Raw genomic sequence first — 19,155 nt, 5'->3', positions numbered from 1 at the left:
GAGATAGTTTAGTCTAGTTTTAGTGCTAATTAGTGGAGGATTGAGGGTCCTCCTCCATTACCTCCCCTTTGTCTTGTTTATCTATTATGCCCGAGGTACCATGCTTTAAGCTTTGCGTGGCCTGCCCCGGGTCTTCCTGGTGAGCAACCTGCATGACAACTGCCTGTATTGCCTTGGGGAGGTTCACATGCCCTTGAGGTGTGGCATCTCTTGCTCTTTCCCTCCATGTACCAGGTAGTCTTATGAACTCAGGCTCTGAAAACACTTCATGTAGCTCTCCATGAGACCCTGCTTGTATCCTGAACCCTCCTGCTCCTCTTCAACCTGTTTGGAGTCACTGGGCAGTGTTCCACTGCCATCTGGTACCAGTGGTTCAAAGTCATTCACCAAGAACAGGGGCTCCATGAGGCAGAAGCATGAGTGGGACAAGCCCCTCACCTCTTCCTCTAGCACCGCCTGAGACTTTGCACCCTGGAACAGGTGCACTCAGAGCTTGTACTAAAAAGGCAGTGTTGATGGTACTGGGAGCTTCCAGTGCCCCAATGCCACACATTGAAGGATCATTAACAACGCCTGTGCTGCATAAAGTCAGAAGGGATTCTCCCCCACTCCTTCATTTCAGTGGTGCCAGCCACTTACAGATCCTCCTCCTCTAATACAGCACCAATCGTGTAGACAGAGCCAAAGACATCAATCAGCCCAAGGCCCTGTCATCTTCTGGAAGATTTAGCTATATATGCAGACCTGACATCTCTGATTTTCTCTGAACTGATCCTGCTCCAGGAGGTCTCCACCCCATTGACTCTCCATTCATTTGCCAATACTGTGAACCAGCTGGAGCAAGAGGTCAGCTTGATCCTCTCCACTTCCTGCTTGTCCTTGCTCCTGATTGGTAGGAACCATCCCACTACGCCACCAGCCCCACCATTGGAACATGAAGAATTCTGTTCATCAAACAAAAATGAGCTTGTACTGACTGTCCCTCCAGCTACCCGACAAAGACCCATCACCCCAGAATGCTTCCAAATGCACTCGCTTTCCCTCATGTCCTCGCCAACAGCATTTGTTGTCCTGGGACTAATGGTACTCCTTGTGGGGGTCCACATCAGTACCCCTACACCCCATCCTATATCTCTGTTGAGGTCCCTGGGAACCATACTTCCAGGCACCTGAATATGAGGACCCTATATTCTGCATCCAGTAGTGGTTACCACTAGACGAAGAACCATAGTCACCAAGGGAGCAGCTGATGGAGGAGGAGCAGCTGGATCCACCAGTGAAACTCTTTGTGATCTCCACATGAGGCGCTATCACCAGCATCTCCTTTATCCCCAGATTATTATAAACAGTACCAGGATCACCTCAGGAGAATCACAGATGCTCTCCGAATACCACTAGAGGAGTTCCAGGATCCAGCCCACATGCTCTTGCACATCCTCCAGGCTACGTCTCCATTTTAAATGGCAGTCCAGATTGACATGGCCATCATGGAACCTGCCAGAGTTATCTTGCATACTACTGCAACCTGTGCCCCAAAGAGGGCTAAGAAATGTTACTTTGCTCCCCCCAAAGGCATGGAATTTCTCTTTTCCCACCCTACCTCCAATTCCTTGGTGGTCCAAGCAGTTACAAAAAGAAGCCAGCTACCTCAGCCCAAATCCACTTCACTGAATAAAAATACCAAAGGACTTGGCCTCTTTGGAAGAAAGATGTTTTTGTCAGCTTAGTTTAGCATTCTGAATAGCAAACTACCAACTTCAGTGTCTAAGTATGACTTCTTGAATTATAGCAAGCTCCTTCAGGAAAACAGACCTTAGTTCCAGGCCATCCTGGATGAGAGAAAGCTAGTGTCAAGTTCTTGTCTCCAGGTGTCCTTTGATGCAGTGTCACAATCCATAGTCATGAGATGGGTATCATGGCTTCTGGCCTTGGGGTTCCGCAGGGATGTCCAAACCACCCTTGAGGGCCTTCCCTTTGAAGGTCACAATCTCATTAGGGATAAAACCAACAAGTCGCTGCATATTCTCTGCTCTCTGGGTACTTATTCTTCGGCACCCTGTAGAAAATATTCCACGTAGGGTGACCGGATGTCCCGATATTTAACCCTTTGTCCCGCGTCCCGATCAATGTACGATTGGGACGCCATTTGTCCCGATATTCAGCTAAGGAGGCGAGCGGGAGGGAGGTGCTGACCCCGTGGGTGCTCCGGGGCTGGAGCACCCACGAGGAAAAATTGCAGCCAAGCTCCCCCCTCCTCGCCTCTTTCTCCCCCCCTCCCCTCAGTGCACTGCGTCCCCCCTCTTTCCTCCCTCCAGCGCTTCCCGCCGCCTAACAGCTGTTTGGCGGCGCTTAGCGCTTTCCAGGAGGGAGGGGGAAGGAGCGGGGATGCGGCGCGCTTGGGGGAGGAGGCGGAGAAGAGGCAGGGCAGGGGTGGGGACTTGGGGGAAGGGGGTGGAATGGGGGCGGGGCAAGGTTGATGCAGGGGCGGGAAGAGGCGGGGGCTGGGCGAGCACCCACCCAGCAGAGGAGAAGTCAGTGCCGTAGGGGTGAGTGGCGGGCGAGGGAGTGAAGAGGCGAGCGGGTGGGGAGGCGAGCGGTGGTGGGGGACTGAGGAGGGACGCAGCAAGCCAGCGGCAGGCCGGGGGATGAGGAAGGGCGTGGGGGGGGGCGAGCGGGGAGGGGGCAGAGTGGGGGTTGACTGGGAGGGGCTGATGGCACCCTAATGCGTCCCGATATTTTAGTGTGATGATCTGGTCACCCTAACTCCAGGTCTCCTTTCTGCCTTGACATCAACCACCATCTTCTTCCAACAGAGGATGTGTGAACCCCCAAGGAAATGACAGAGGATCCAGCTGCATAGGCACCCTGCACCACAATCCTCAAGTTTACAGTCTCGGCTGCTTCTTGTGTCGTAGCACCTGAGGGTTGCCAGCCAGTCTCCACAATGTCTGCTGCTGTCCCCTTCAGAGGCCATGTGGTCCATTTCCTTCTGATGTGGCACACTATTACAATGGACAAATAGGTCCCGGACATGTCAAATGGCTACTCATCAGAGGGGTCGGGCATTCCTCTTGTTCTGGAGTATCTTTTCTTGTTAGACATGTGGCTTGTCTGTCAGGTCCCAGTGGGTACATGTGGCAGCTCTTAGCTCTTCCCACCCAGTGGCGGAAGGCTCCTCAGTCTTTACTCATCCTATTACTGCAAAGTTCCTGAAGGATATCATAAGGACATTCTCTCCAATTGCAAAACCAGTCCCTGCCTAGGATCTGAGCCTCATCCTCTCTGCTCTCATGAGATGACCGTTTGAACTCTGGCTTTCTGTTCCTTCCTGCACGTTCCTCGAATGTCGTTTTCTTGATGCCAGTTACTTCTGCTAAAAGGGTTGGGGAGCTTGGGTTCCTTATAGCGGACCTGCCTTATACAATTTTTCACTAGAATTAGTTTTCTTTGTGACTACATCCAAAGTTCATACCTAAAATACCTTCTGAGTTTCACCTTACTTAGACTGTTCGCCTTCAAAAACCTGAGCATGCAGGGGACTTGACTCTGTTCCTTGGACTTGTGTAGGGCTCTAGCCTTCTACCTGCACAGAATGGCACCTTTTTTGGAAGTCCCCAAGGTTTGTTTATCACTGTTGCTGAAAGGGTGAAGGAAAAGGCTGTCTCTTCCCAAATAGTCTCTAAGTGGATTTCCTCCTGCATCATTCTGTGCTATGATCATATGAAAGTCCATCCTCCTCAAGCTGTCAGAGTCCAAGTGCTGTCAGTATTCTCATGACAGGGAATCCTGCTCTCAGAGATATGCAGAGCAGCTACTTGGGGCTCTGTATTCACCTTCACCAGGCACTATGCTCTGGTCCAAACTTTGGCTGTGAAATGCTTCCTTTAGCACAGCAATCCTGCACTCTGTGATGTAACAAACTTCCTTGTGCCCTCCTCCTTAATGAGCACTGCTTGGAGTCACCCAAAGTGAATACCCATAGGGACTAGCACTTGAAGAAAGGAAGGTTACTTAACTTATAGTAACTAGAGTTCTTTGAGATGTGTGGTCCCTATGAATATTCAAGACTGCCTTCCTTTGCTCAGGTCCTTCTGGGATCCATGTTAGAATCACAGCTAGAGAGGCAGTTGGTCTGTGCTGCCCTTTATGCCCTCTGTTGAAAGCACAAGGAGGCACAAGTGCAGACCAATGGACACTGCTGTTGAAGAGTTTCTGGTCCCTGGTGTACAGAGTGCATTCACACCCACAGTGACTACCCATAGGGACTACACATCTTGTACTCCAGTTACTATAAGATAAGTAACCTTTCTTTCTCCATTCCAAGGGTTAGATGATACATTGGTAAAAATGCATAAGTCCTGTCTACACTACAGTTTATATCATTGTTAACTGCATGTGTTAGAGTGGTTCCACTGATAAATTGTGGGGCCTACTTTTTCTAGTCTAAACAAGGCGTTTCTGTCCATATATATTAAACAAAGCAAACACCCCCCCATACACACACACGCACACACATATTTGGGTTATGCAATCACATTTAAACAATTTTGGAGAAGGTTACCATAGGATAGTCTATGACTTCATCATATATGAGTGTGCATCATGTGTGGATGAGTCCTTTATAGATTTAAAAAAACAAAAACAAAAACACAACGGACTTGTCCTTACTAGTGTCTCATATTTTTATTTTCATGCTTAATTTATTTGAAATATTATTCTGCACAGTAACGTAGCCCCACTTTCACGGTTCTTAATTAAGTATGACTACGCTAATTGTTCAGACATCTAATTGAGGACTTTAAATTCTGATTGTCATTCATTTGCTAAGTATTTTGGCCAAAGGTGTTAAGTTATGATTCTGTTTTATCTTGGGTGTGCTTAGCAACGCAAATTGTCACAAACGGATCACTTCAGTGGTCCATTCTCTGCACCGTCTCCCCATTGAATAGAGAAGTTATCTGTCCTAAATTTCAAAGCTCTTCATGGGAGTGGTGCTCTCTCCCCTCTCCCTGAGAGATTGCCTTTTCTATGATGACCTTGCATGATAGCTACATTCCACTGGAAGAATAAAATTGTTGACCAATAGGTGGAAGTTTGTAAATGTGGAGACAGAACTTTTACAGCTCTTCCACTGAACTCACAAGCAAACATTTAAAAAGTTGAGCTATTTTTTTACAGACTGGGAAGGAAGAGAGGGGGGGAGGGGGTTGTTACTCCTATTTTTAAATACTATGTAAGTGTTCAGATAATATGGTGAAGGGCCCATATAAGCACATAATCAATATGAGATGGATTGGAAAAGGTATTTCTGGATGATTTTCTATTCAGTATGTGTCAAAGTATTTGTCAGGAGTGTTGTACTCTACTTTGCCGTCCTGCTGTCATGCCTGTCTTTAAATAAAAGTTCTAATTTTAGTCTGAAACAATTTCTCTTTATATGAAGAGACTCAGTACCATCGGTTTTGAGCTGGCTTTCCATTATTACAGTTCTAAATTTTGTTTTTGTTCAATTGTAGATGTATTTTACACTAGGTAAATCTAGTAGTCTTGCTGCAAACAAAAACAGTTAGCTAAATCCCCAGTCTCTCTTCTTAGGGTTTCCAGGGATTCCTCTCAGTTTTTCCTTGCATTTTAGTGAAGTGCCCATAATAGTGGTTAAGGTGCATATTAGTATTTTAAATTTATATTTTTCTTTTTTTCTTTCCAGTGTTGTAATTGATGGCTATCTCAAGGTGTTATACCTAGCATGTGCTCTGATAGTAATATGTTGTACCTGTCATTGATCAGTACTAAGGCTTGCATGCAGACTGTAGTCTCACATTTTCCACTCTTATGTGGTTTTATGAAATGTTTACACTATATACTATAGGATATAAAGATAGAATATATTTACCTAGACAAAGACACTCAGTCTTGGGGGGGAGCTGGGCAGGAACAGGCTTTAACCAACTGGTACCCTGAATACCTTAGAACCGGGAATGGCTGGGTATGACTTCTCTTCCAGAGTATACACTGTGGATTGGTGGTAATGATAGGCTGGGTGTTTGCTTTGCAGATTTGCAAGCAGTACTAAAATGTAGAACACTAAAGTATCTTCTCTGAGATGTTTGGATCTAGTAAACTAGCTAGATATTTTTTAAAGTGTTTCCAGGTCTCAATTTAAATAATGAAAGAAAAACAAGCTGGTATCAAGAGACACAATCCTTCATTCGGGATTTTAGAAACAAAATTTTGGAAGTATTCCAATTGCCCTAAATGAAGCAAACATTCCAAAGGATTATGTAATTGGTGGCATGCCAGTAACATGCTGTTCGGAGCAAAATACCGATATTAAATCAGAAATTTACTGATGCTTCATTTAAAAAAATAAATAAATAAAACCAATAATACTGTTCTGTCATATTTTACTCCTGGGGGAATTCTTCACCCAAAATTAAAAATTCTGTGCACAATATTTTAAAATTCGGCATATTTTATTTGTCAAAATAACACAATACACCTCTACCCCGATATAATGCGGTCCTCGGGAGCCAAAAAATCTCACCGTGTTATAGGTGAGGCCACGTTATATCAGGGTAAGGAGAGGAACCGCTCCCCGCCCCATCTCACCTCCGCTTTGCATCCGCCTCCTCCCTGAGTGCGCCGCTGCCGCTCCGCTTCTCCCTCCCTCCCTTCCAGGCTTGCCGCGCCAATCTGCTGTTTGGCCCGGCAAGCCTGGAAGGGGGGGGGGTGGAGAGAAGCGGAGTGACGGCGGCGCGCTCAGGGGAGGAGGCGGAGATGAGCTAGAGTGGGGAGTGGTTCCTCTGCGCCCCCCGTTACTTGCTGCAGCCCTCCCCGGCCCCCCCCCCGCCCCAGCTTACCTCCGTTCTGCCTCCTCCCACGAGCGCACCGCAGCTCAGCTTCTCCCCTCTCCCTCCCAGGCTTGCCGCGCCAATCAGCTGTTTGGCACGGCAAGCCTGGGAGGGAGGAGAAGCGGAGCTGAGTGGTGTGCTCTTGGGAGGAGGAGGCGGAGCGGTGGTGAGCTGGGGCAGGGAGCGGTTCCTCTGCGCCTCCCCCCTTAATTGCTGCGGCCCCCCTGCCCCAGCTCACCTCCTCTCTGTCTCTGCCCAGGAGTGCGCCGCAGCTCCGCTTCTCCTCCCTCCCAGGCTTGCCGTGCCAAACAGCTGATTGGCGCAGCAAGCCTGGGAGGGAGGAGAAGCGGAGCTGCGGCACGCTCGTGGGAGGAGGCGGAGCGGAGGTGAGCTGGGGCGGGGGGGGGCCCTGGGGAGGGCCGCAGCAAGTAACGGGCAGGCGCAGAGGAACTGCTTTCGGTAATACGAATTCGGATATAACGAGGTAAAGCAGCCCCGTCCCCCGGAGCACTGCTTTACCGCGTTATATCCGAATTTGCGTTATATCGGACTGCATTATATCGGGGTAGAGGTGTATAATCATGCCAGTTTCAATTATTTTGGTAATTTATTTCAAAATATGTGTCTGCAAGTATGTCTGTAACAACACAGACAACAAAAAAGATTCAGGAAATGTTTTTTGACAAATAAATTCCTTACTAGGCATGTTAATACAGAACTTTGAGTAATAATTCACTAAAACTACAATACCAAAACGTATTTCCCACACCCCTCAAAAGCAGCCCAAAGGCTTGTGGAAGTCGAGGTAACAGAGATCTGATGGTCAGGGAAGTAATTGCTCGAGAGGAGCCTGGGAGTGAACCTGGCAGGTTGTTGGGTGTAGCTGTGAGAAGTATGGAACAGTTTTTTGGGGGGGAGGGAAGGATTGTTAGAGAGTTGGGGAGCATCCTCCATGCAGAACCTGGCTGACCCCTAGCCTCTCCCATTCAGCAAGACACATCTGCCCCTGTCCCCATGTGTCCCAGCATCCAATTCAGCCAGGCATACTGGCACATGTCCCCATGTGTCCCTGCACCTCCACTCCCCATTCAGCCAGGCATAGCTGCCCCTGTACCCATGTATCCCTGCACCCCCACTCAGTCATCCCCACTTCCTCTATCCCTGTGTGGTCCTGCACCCCCACCCCATTCAACCCCTGGCTTAATGTTGTCACCCCACTAGCTGCTGTGCCCCCACCCCAATCTGCCCCCCACTAGCCCTTCTAAACCCCCATCTGTGTGAACCCCACCCCCAGCAGCCCCTTGTGTGCTGCTTTATCTCCCCCCCCCCCTTCCATCCAGTGCATCCTTAAAGGCCCTGTGCGCAGGGCTCTGTGAAGAAGGTAGCCTCTGTCCCCTCCCGCTCCACAGCTGGCTGCTCCAGCCCATGAGGCAGCTGCCTCTCTTCTAATGCCAATCAGCCCCTGTGAGCGAAAGGTGTAATTGCAACTTCCCTTCACCTCACCATCAGAATCAGTTATTCTGTGGGGGAGAGGGGAATCTGTGGGAGACATTAATTCTGTGCTTGCACAGTGGTGCAGAATTCCCTCTCAGGAGTAATACTTCAAGATCACTTTGTTACTTAGGCATAGCAATATGCAGTTTCATTTTGAGATTCATGCATTCTAAGAAATTAGAGTAAACTGACAGGAAAAAGGAAAATCTTGAGAACTTGGCTGGACGTGAACATTTACAGCCTGATAAAGATGCTTATTGGTGGCTAATTTCCACTTGTTATTTACGTTAGTCAGTGTATACCTTTGACTATTTGAAGGTATGATCTGAACTTCATGCATAGTCTTTTAGCTTCTCGGTTCATTAAGGCAAATTGCAGTTTTGCAGCTGATGTTCTTTAATGCTATTGGCTTGAAATCTAATCAGTTTTTTTAAAGAAAATAATTTAATGTAATTTCATGTAACACACTTGCTCTGGGTTCCCTTACCACTTGTTGTGGTTTTACAAACACGCTTTCTTCTTTTTAAATTTTTTTCTTTCCTATTGCTGTGTGAAAGGCCAATGCAAATAGGTGAAACTGTCACATGCATAAAGTAGTTTCATGGTATGTCTGCGTTTACAGACACTGCACACCCAGCTAGCACGGGTATAAATAGCAATGTAGGTGGTGAGGCACAGCTTAGATGAGTAGAGTGACCTACGTGCCTAACCCTAGGGCAGGGGTTCTCAACCTTTTTCTTTTCTGAGGCTCCCCCAACATGCCATGAAAACTTCACGGCCCAGTGTGCCACAGCAATGGTTTTTCTGCATATAAAAACCAGGACCAGTGCTAGGGGGTAGCAAGCAGGGCAATTGCCTGGGGCCCCACACCACAGGGGGCCCCACAAAGCTAAGTTGCTTAGTCTTCAGCTTCAGCCCCATGTGGCAGGGCTCATTGTCCTGGGCTGCGGTCCTGCATGATGAGGCTTTGGCTTGCTGCCCTGGATCCTAGCAAGTCTAACTCCAGTCAGACTTCGCAGACCCCCTGAAATCTGCTCATGGCCCCCCAGGGGTCCCCGGACCGCTGGTTGAGAACCAGTGCCCTAGGGTATATACCCTACATGGCTCTCTATTTGCCCAAGCAGTGCTTCCTGGATCTACACTGCTACTTTTAGCAGTGTAGCGTCCCACTGCCTCCATGCTGCCGGAGCCTTTCCCCACCACAACGAAAGACTCCGGCAGTGAGGGAAGGTTCCAGAAGGGGGAAAGCAGCGGGGAAATGTTCCAACAGCTCTCCCCTGCCAGAGGCCTTCCCCATTGCTTCCTGCCACCACAGGCTTTCGCTGTAGTGAGTGTGGATGCAGCCTGCCTTTTACTGTAGTCTATAGTTACATGTACCCTACACACCACCTCAAGTGTAGACAAGGTCTCAGATGAAGAAAGTAAACTAAAGGACCAGAAGGGTTATTTTAAAATAAAGTTGGGGAATGAAGTTTCTTCCAGGTACTTTTCAACATCAACTTAGTTCAAGAGCACAATGTCTTCAGCCCTCAAAAATTAATAACCAATTGATGACTTTTCAATAACACTAATATAACAATGATAAATCAGCATTGATTACTCACTCATATTAACAGTTCATCAGAGGATACAGATATCTGTTCAAAGCATAGTATTTTATAGATCTTGATACAACAAGTCAATGTTTAAAATGCCATGAGCAAAAAATCTTGAGGCTCATGGTTTTTCGAAGTAACTTGATGTCACTGTAGATGTTGACTAAAGGTTTCTTTGCATATATAGTTGTTCCTGATTAACTCCACATAGGAACACATTTATTCTAGAAAAAGAATATCCACATATGGAATTAATCAGGAGCAACTCCATGTTTAAACAAGCACTAAGAGAAGGGGTAGGAAGAAGGTCTTCTTACACTGGAGGAAGAACGTAGCTTAGTGACCTGGCTCCTGAAGTTCAATCAGAGTTTTGAGAATTAGGTGAGAGAAGGGCATCAGGGAGATTGAGAACTCTGATACAGGGAAATAAATAAATTGTCCAATGAATAGGCTTCATATTTGTCCTCAAGGAATATAATACTTTCTTTAAGGGTTTGAAATTCTTGTCTGTTGTATTCATTTTGTCAGCAGCTCTTGCCTGACATCTGTCTTTAGTGTCTGTGTGTAATGTTGCATGTCAAAATATATTTTTGGGTTCATGCTTGTGGTTAAATATAAGCACTTTCTTTTTCAAGCAGGGAATCATTAGCAGAGTTACAGAATCAGTGAAGAATATCGTACCAGGGTGGTTACAAAGGTACTTCAATAAAAGTGAAGATGAATGTGTAGATGCAAGTGAACCTACAAGCCAGCAGGAAACTCCAGTAAACTACCATCATGGTTATGCGGATGATGACACCCCAGTGTTTGATGGGAGGGTCACTCCTGAGTCGTCAAGAATTAATTTAGAAGGTATGTGGGAGATTGCAATCAAAACTGTCGCCAGTTAGTTGAATAATCTTTATTCATAGATTTACATTTCCGAATTAATTACAACTTAAGGGAAATTGGAAGGAAAAGCGATTTTACAAAATCTGATACAAATGTTTTAATAACTTTTTTCAATTTTAAGTGCAAACATGTCATTTGAAACATGGTCTTCCTGTGTTCTCTGAGGAGTGTCCTATAGGGAATTATATGTCAATGAGTTTCATGTAATCCATTAAATAGCTGTTAAATGGTCATGATTTTTAGTCAGAAGTAAGCTGGATTGTTTATAAACAAAAGATCTCTAGATGGAAAAACTCTTATTCCATTACCATAGAAACAATGGTTATGGTTCTTGTTTTGGGAACTGTGATACTGATGAGCAGTCCTAGAATGAGTGGAAGATACCCTCCTCAGAGTCCTGACCTTTTTAATCAGGCTCCTTTGATCAGTAATAGAGGTGATAAATTCAGGTTAGTTCTTAATTACCTTAAAATTAAGATACCTATAAACATGACAAAGTTGGCAGGACATGGAAATAGTTTCTCAGGTTTGCAGTGCAGGACTATCCAGATACTCCCATCTGTGAGCATGTATTAAAAATGTTTGCTGTGGTGGTGATCACCAAAACTGCTAGCCTGGGTAAGGAGGTCATTTGTGTGCATCTATCCTTAGATGACTGTCAAATTGGAGAAAGTTAGTTGCCTCTGCTAGCAACACCATCTGAAGAAGACTTTAAGGGCAAATAAGAACATTTACAGCACTCTCAGTCCTTGACTAGAGAGCAAGTTTTCATAAAGGAATAGGAGATGTCTTCAGGACTGGGGAACACATACTGTCTTCGATGGAGAAGTACTTACAGGACTTCTCAGCAAGGACAACCACACAGCAGATTTACTCAAACAACTCCAAAGGATTAGGAATTACACTACTATCCAGAACCTTTGAGCAGTTATGGTGTGAATGGGGAATGCCACATATAAATCTTAATGACTTGAGAACAGAAAAAACAAACTCCATATAATCAGCTTTCAGGAACCATTGCCCTGAAGCACAGATGCTGTCTCCCAGGCTGGACCTTTAGCCTGGTATATATAATTCCTCTCCAGATGTTGTCATAAAAATCGGCTGGAGATTGGGCAGACTGGTTAGTGACCCCACCATGATTCTGGACACTGAGCTAATCCATAGATGCTGATATCAATAGCATTTGCTTTCCTAGAACTTCTGAGGAAGGCCTCGGGCTCCTTTTAGATAAAATATATTGCAATAGCCATCTCCTTCACACAAGAACTATAAGACCTAATCTACCAATAGCCTTTCAGAACTTCAGACCTTTTGATTTATTTGAGAAGTTGCTCATCTGGTTACTATAGGGTGGCATCAGTTTCACACAAACCAAGAGGTTTGTATCCTCTGTATGCTAAAATCCCAGCAATAACTGATAGCAGGGACCCAACATTTTTCATCTGTAGGGGGAGCCAGTACAATAACATTTAGAGAAGATACCAAAAAAAGTACCTTTATTACATATAATCAAGTGACTATTAATACTTTCTATCTAATAGAGATTGTATTAATTAGGTGAATTGTCTTTCTGAATCTCATCATTTTCTTCATACATGCATTTTGTAAATTTGCATATGTTTTGTGTGATGAAAGACCCTATTTGAGAGTAATTGGACATAGGGGACAAAATTAGGGCTGCTAAGGAAACCTTGACACTGAATTTCCTAACTTGTTTGTAGTTTAAAATTTTGTTTAATGTCACAGTAGGTTAAGTATTTGCATATAGTGCTGCTGCTGTCATCAGCACCACTGTATGGGTGAGGAAGAAGTTAAATTTGGCTTATCTCTATTTTGTACTTGATACATGGCAGTAGAACGACTGTTGATAAAAAACAGCTCTTGATTTCTGTGTGCTTGTACACTCACCTTGCCTAATAAAATCCTAATTGTGTTTTTTTTAATTCCTCTTTAGAACCGTCCACAAGTAGATCTGCATTAAACTTCTCAGATATATTAACAAGACCCTCTCTTCATCGGAGTCATTTGAATTGCACCATGTTGGATTCCCCATCACCACATTGTCAGCCTTCCACATCCTCTGCATTTGCAATTGGCAGTTCTGGACTCTCTCTTGTAAAAGAAATCAAAGATTCTACCTCTCAGCATGATGATGATAACATCTCAACTACTAGTGGCTTCTCCTCTAGAGCATCTGATAAAGGTAACTTTTATTTTACTACGGTCATATCTGCCTTATATGATGATCGTGTTTCACAACATGAATAAATTGAGTTTGCTTTGTATGCCATCTGTCATCTTAGTAAATACAAAATTTGTTAGTGCCAATTACTTAGATGTATATCTTCTGGTATTTAAGAATTTAACTTTAAGTATCTGAAATATTACATCACATTGTAATTTTTAGATGAGTGTTCTGAAAAATGCTGTTATGAGGCTAGGATGTCTCAGGACTTGGTGATGGAATACGAAGCCTTTCACCTAGGTTATACTCAAATCTAAATTGAGGTAGTAGTGACTGACAGCTCATTGTACTCATGAAATGGGGTGGTGGTCTCAATCTATTTAATCTTAAATAGATGTTCACATCAAAATCACCAATGTAATTCAGCCCTGAAAATGAGCTGGGGTGTTCTGCAGGTTAAAGTTGAGGCATATGGTCAGGGTCATGTGGGGAGACTTGCACTGCCTGTGCTTTATCTGTTTTGTGGACAGAGGACTTCAGTTTTCAATACTGACAAGTCTGTCACATTTCATGAATACTACATTCACTAAGGAAAAACGTTCTCAACATTTTAAAGTAAAAATTTTAAGTTTTGGACTGACACCTTTGGAGACTGAGGTTCTTTATCTTCAGAATAAGTGCTGGACAGCACAGGCAGCCATATTGCAGGTCTCCACATACTGTGCATCTAACATAGCTCCTCCAGAAAGGGGGAGAGCAATCCTTAGGGGTGTGGATAGTTGTTTCCATGCTATTGCAATTCTTGGCCTACCTGAATTTGCCAGTAAGAATGCTGGTGGTTTCTATGGACTATTTGATAGTAACGGGAACAAGAGCATTATCTCATTTCAGATGGATAACTAAACAGTTACCAGACTTATGAATGAGGCATTTCTGACCTGGGCTAGTCTTGAACCATTAACCTACATGTGAAGGACTTAGTGTCTGATTACCAATCTACCAATCCCCATGTGTTATAGTCTCCTCCTGTCTTCGTCAGAAAGAAGAAATACCCTTTTATAGTAAATCCATCAGTATTGGTCAGTTCTGTTTAGTTCCTTGAATTTCCATTATAAGGGCTAGTTGTGTATGCACTTTTGTAAACAGGGCCTCGGTTCAGGGATGATGTTGGTGCTCCTACTTTTTGATGCAGATTATATTGCCATAATACACAATATTAGTCTGTTTAAAGAACCCTGAAACCTAGGGGTAGAATAGTGCAGGATTAAATATTGGATTTTATTATGTGTCTCCTTAATGCTGTTTTATATCCAATTTTCTGTGTGTATTAACTAATTTACAATTTATAATATGATTTACACACACAATTGTCCTTTTGTCAGATATAGCAGTTTCAAAAAATACATCAGTACCACCTCTCTGGTCCACAGAGGCTGAACGATCTCATTCTCTCACACAACATTCTGCTACCAGCTCTAAAAAACCTGCATTCAACTTATCTGCTTTTGGAGCCCTATCCCCTGTGAGTACTGCACAATACAAGTTTTAATCACATTAGTTTTGTGTCCATTTTGCTAACTGCCTGTTAATATGTCTCTCTGCAGTCACTTGGTAATGCTTCTGTCCTTAAGACAAGCCAGCTTGGGGATTCTCCATTTTACCCTGGAAAAACCACTTATGGTGGTGCAGCTGCAGCAGCAAGGCAATCTAAAATACGAATTACTCCTTATCAGGTAAGAAAAACTATTGGTGATCTGGGCAGGGAAGAGCAGTTGAAATATAAAATGAAAATTTTGTCTTGAAAACGTGCACATAAGGTAGATCAAAAACTTACTTTATTATCAAATACTTCAGTAGTAGAGACTATACTATTATAGAGATATCACTGACATTTAGTAATGGGGGAGGAAACTGTCAAATGTAGAAGTCTTTAACCAGGAAAGCTTCCAGTCTTAAAGGTAAATTTCATGAACTTATTAACCTGTGGGACTACTGGTGATGAACAGTTGCTTATTAAAGTGATTTTGAGTTTAAAAACTGTTGTAGAGCAACCGTTGCTTCTCCAGTGTGCATACACACTCTTGCACAGTTTTTATATTTCAACAAACAGCCTCTAAAAGGAGTGTTGTAGCCATGTTGATTCCAGGATATGAGAGTCACAAGGTGGGTGAGGTAATATCTCTTAGCGGACCAAATTCTGTTGGTGAAAACTTGAACTCTGTAGCTTGAAAATTGTCTTTCACCAACAAAAGTTGGTCCAATAAGAAATGTTACCTCACCCACCTTGTCTCACTGGAGGAGTGGTACTCAGTCCTTGGCTCTCATGAAGACCTGTGCTTCTCCTGTTCTTCCTGGATGTAAACCAGAATAAGTGAAACACTGAATACAGGTTTCCATGATGAATTACATGCATCCTAATCTCTGCTGAGTAGAAAAGTAAAGGGTCAGTCAAACTGCCTTGTTTGTGTAACAGGAATGTTGTAGAAGTGATCAGTGAAACTTACGAATAGGTACAGTGTTGTTTGTTGTCTGAGAGACAGGGACAAGCTGTATTATAACAAAGTTATACTTGATCATGTATCTTTAAATTGGAAAACTTATATTATAGCAGAAACAGTAGTGATTGCTTTAAAGTTGCATAACAATTTATATATAATTTGCACATGCTTAACTATACACATAGTATGTATGTGTATATAGTGTGTGTGTAAAACATCAGGTAACACCGCTCTACAGCCAAAATGCTTCTGAAATAAATGTAGTCAAACTTTACTAATTCTGGGTCACTGAGAACGAAAATGATGCTTAAAATTGTTGATTGGCTCTAGTTTTCAAGATATGCTATTGGGTCAGTATATACGACCCTTGACTTGGGAATGGCGGAGGATAAGTGAGTTATAAAGGGAAGGGATCTCAATTTAAACCAGAAATGACTAAAATACATCTTTGACTGGATCTATGAATAAATCTATGACTGGGTTTGGACAGTACTTGCTTTTTAGGCAAAACAACGAATGATGCAATCTGAAGCTGGTATTGCGTCATACATGATATGAATTGCATCATGTTATTTCTAGAAGTCATGGATGATGCAATCATAACAAAGCTTACATCACTCTGCTGAACAAATTGCCCTATATCAGCTCTAGAAATCATGCAGTGTCGTGCTCTCTTATTTGTCAGTGTTTGATTTTGCAAAGGGACACATTTCTGTTTAGCCAAAGTGAGCAGAGATGCCTCGTACTTGTGTGAACAGTGCAGATAACTTCTGCTATGTTTGTGGTGAAGTGACTTTTGCATCACAAAAGTGCAGTATAACCACTATGGTTAAGAAAGCCTATCACATTTATTTTGGCTGCAAAATTGGAGATCAGGACAAGAGGTGGGCCCCACACATATGCTGCAACACTTGTGCAACAAATCTTCGCCAGTGGTTGAACAGGAAAAGGAAATCTATGCCTTTTGCAGTGCCAATGATTTGGAGAGAGCCAACGGATCATACCAGCAATTGTTACTTCTGCATGGTGCCTCAAGTTGGGAAAGGTGTGTCAAAGAAGAAAAAGTGGACTGTGCATTATCCAAACATTCCATCAGCTATACGCCCAGTACCCCATGGAGAAGGACTGCCGGTTCCTGATGCACCAGAATCATTCTCACTTGAGTCAGACGAGGAAGAGGATGAAACTTCTGGTCCTGAACCATCAATGTCACAGGACCCACATTTTCTCCCATCCTCCTCCTCTGAACCACACCTCATAACACAAGGTGAACTGAATGACCTTGTCAGGGATTTGGAACTACCCAAGAGTAAGGCAGAGCTGTTGGGCTCCAGACTACAGCAGTGGAATCTCCTGGCAGGTGATGTTAGGGTTTCCATGTTCCGTGACCGTCAAAAGGATCTTGTCCCATTCTTCTTCATGGAAGGTAATCTTGTAGCCTGCAACAACATCGATGGTGTGATGGCAGCCCTCAACATCGTTCATGATCCAGATGAGTGGAGACTGTTCACTGATTCATTGAAGACGAGTCTTAAAGCTGTTTTACTGCATAATGGCAATGTTTTGTCATGCAGTTCATATGAAGGAAACCTATGACAACATGAAACAACTTTTGAGGTGCATAAACTATGACCAACATCAGTGGCAGCTTTGTGACGATTTGAAGGTTGTTGCTCTCTTGCTTGGTCTGCAGACTGGATACACAAAGTACTGCTGTTTTCTCTGCGAATGGGATAGTCGTGCAAGAGATTCCCACTACATCAAGAAAGATTGGCCACTCCGACAGTCATTGGAGCCTGGGAGGAAAAGTGTTCAGCATCCACCACTTGTTGAATCAAGGAAGATTTTATCACCCTTACACATCAAGCTGGGTCTGATGAAGAACTTTGTCAAGGCCATTGACAAAACACAAGCAGCTTTCAAGTACCTCCGTGGAAAATTTCCAAGGTTAAGTGAAGCTAAGATAAAGGAAGGTGTCTTTGTTGGTCCTCAGATTCGTGAACTTCTTCGAGATGATGCATTTGACCATGCACTGCGTGGCAAGGAAAAGACGGCATGGAAAGCCTTCCAGTTAGTGGCAATAAATTTTCTCGGAAACAACAAGGCAGACAACTACAGGTTGTTGGTGGAAAACCTCCTCAAGGCATACAAAAGCCTTGGTTGCAACATGTCGCTAAAGATACATTTTTTGCACTCTCATCTAGATTTTTTTCCACCGAACTGCGGAGCAGTGAGTGACGAGCACGGCGAGCGATTTCACCAGGACATTGCAACAATGGAGAAACGCTATCAGGGCAAATGGAGCCCATCAATGCTTGCAGACTATTGCTGGACAGTGACAAGAGATGCTCCATTTAATGAATACAAGAGACAAGCCAAGAAGCGCCGAGTAGACACTGAATAGGACTAAACTATGTACATAATAGTTTTTTGCCTTTTGTTTCATAATAAATCTTATTTATAGAACCCTTTTGCTGATTTTTAAAGTGTTACATAAACAGGACAGGTGAAATATTATCATGTAAAGCAACCATAAACACACGAAAAGACCTAGGTTTACAATTTGATTAAAACTCTACTATCTACACAATATACATAGACATAAAATGTAAAAACTTAAATATCTTAGAAACAGTAGCCAATCAGTTGTTTTAATTGTCATATTTGAATTCAGCACATCAAAATACATAATAAATAGCACATTTTATCTCTGAAGCAGACGACTTCTCAAAAATTGTAGACCAGTGTAACCTTAACTACAGCAGGAACAGATGTTTGTGCCTATTTGAAAGTTTTCATATTTAAAGTGACATACTACTTACAAACAAGGTAGTTTTCCTGACCTTTATTCTTCTGATTAGGATACAATCCTAAATGCAATGTCAAGATAGACAATATAACACAATCCTTTTAAACATTTACATAATCCGAATGGATGTACATGGCACTTTACAAAGATACAACTCTTAAGGACAGAGAATGATTTATAGACTAAGACCATGTCTAATATAATAAATGCTATAAACAGCCAAAAATAAATTGATTGCAATTTTTCAAAAATCAGTTTTAAAAGATAAACATAATTGGGCCTGGGGAAGGGAAACTAAAATGGCAAGCTTCCTTTGAAGGAGGGACTAAGCTCACACCTTGCCCATGCTATTTGTTGTGGGTTACAGCCAGTATTACTAGCTGCTTGTACCCTCTATGCTTTGCTTCCTGCCTGCACATAGCAACAGTGTGATACACAGCATTCATCTGTGATTACACAAGGGGAACATAGGATGCCAACAATAAATTAGTATTCAAGAAAGCTTTCCGAGTATTCTTCTTTGGACCTTTGTTGCTTCTCTTTTATAGTTTTATTTGATATGTATTGTTGTAAATATAAAGGTTTCTCTTCTTTATAAAGAAGTTACAAGGCACTGTAGTAGCAAAATATAAACTCTGAAAATAATTAAAAAGAGAAACTAAAAATTGGAATTCCTGATCATGATGTAAACTGATTAAGATGATTCACTATACTGTCATGTAAATCTGACTTCTCTTGCTTACTCAAAGTATATTCTTCAGAAGTGACTTGCAATATGAGCCTTTATTTAAATTTTCTTTCCTGCCCTCCTTCAAAAAAGATAGCAGGC

At 43.2% G+C, this 19,155-nt stretch overlaps 1 protein-coding gene across 1 annotated transcript in view; it reads left to right on the top strand.

Moving 5' to 3' along the window:
- The window catches only part of NUP153 (nucleoporin 153), a 67,224-nt gene that overhangs the window by 11,340 nt on the left and 36,729 nt on the right, over window positions 1-19,155 (top strand). The window contains exons 3-6 of the mRNA XM_065397743.1: window positions 10,576-10,792; window positions 12,789-13,037; window positions 14,402-14,541; window positions 14,624-14,752. Coding sequence (XP_065253815.1) covers window positions 10,576-10,792; window positions 12,789-13,037; window positions 14,402-14,541; window positions 14,624-14,752 — 735 coding nt within the window. The remainder of the gene's footprint in view (window positions 1-10,575; window positions 10,793-12,788; window positions 13,038-14,401; window positions 14,542-14,623; window positions 14,753-19,155) is intronic.

Source organism: Emys orbicularis, chromosome 2, assembly GCF_028017835.1.
Source record: "Emys orbicularis isolate rEmyOrb1 chromosome 2, rEmyOrb1.hap1, whole genome shotgun sequence".
Classification (NCBI taxonomy): Eukaryota; Metazoa; Chordata; order Testudines; family Emydidae; genus Emys; species Emys orbicularis.
This window is presented reverse-complemented; position numbering and strand designations above follow the sequence as displayed.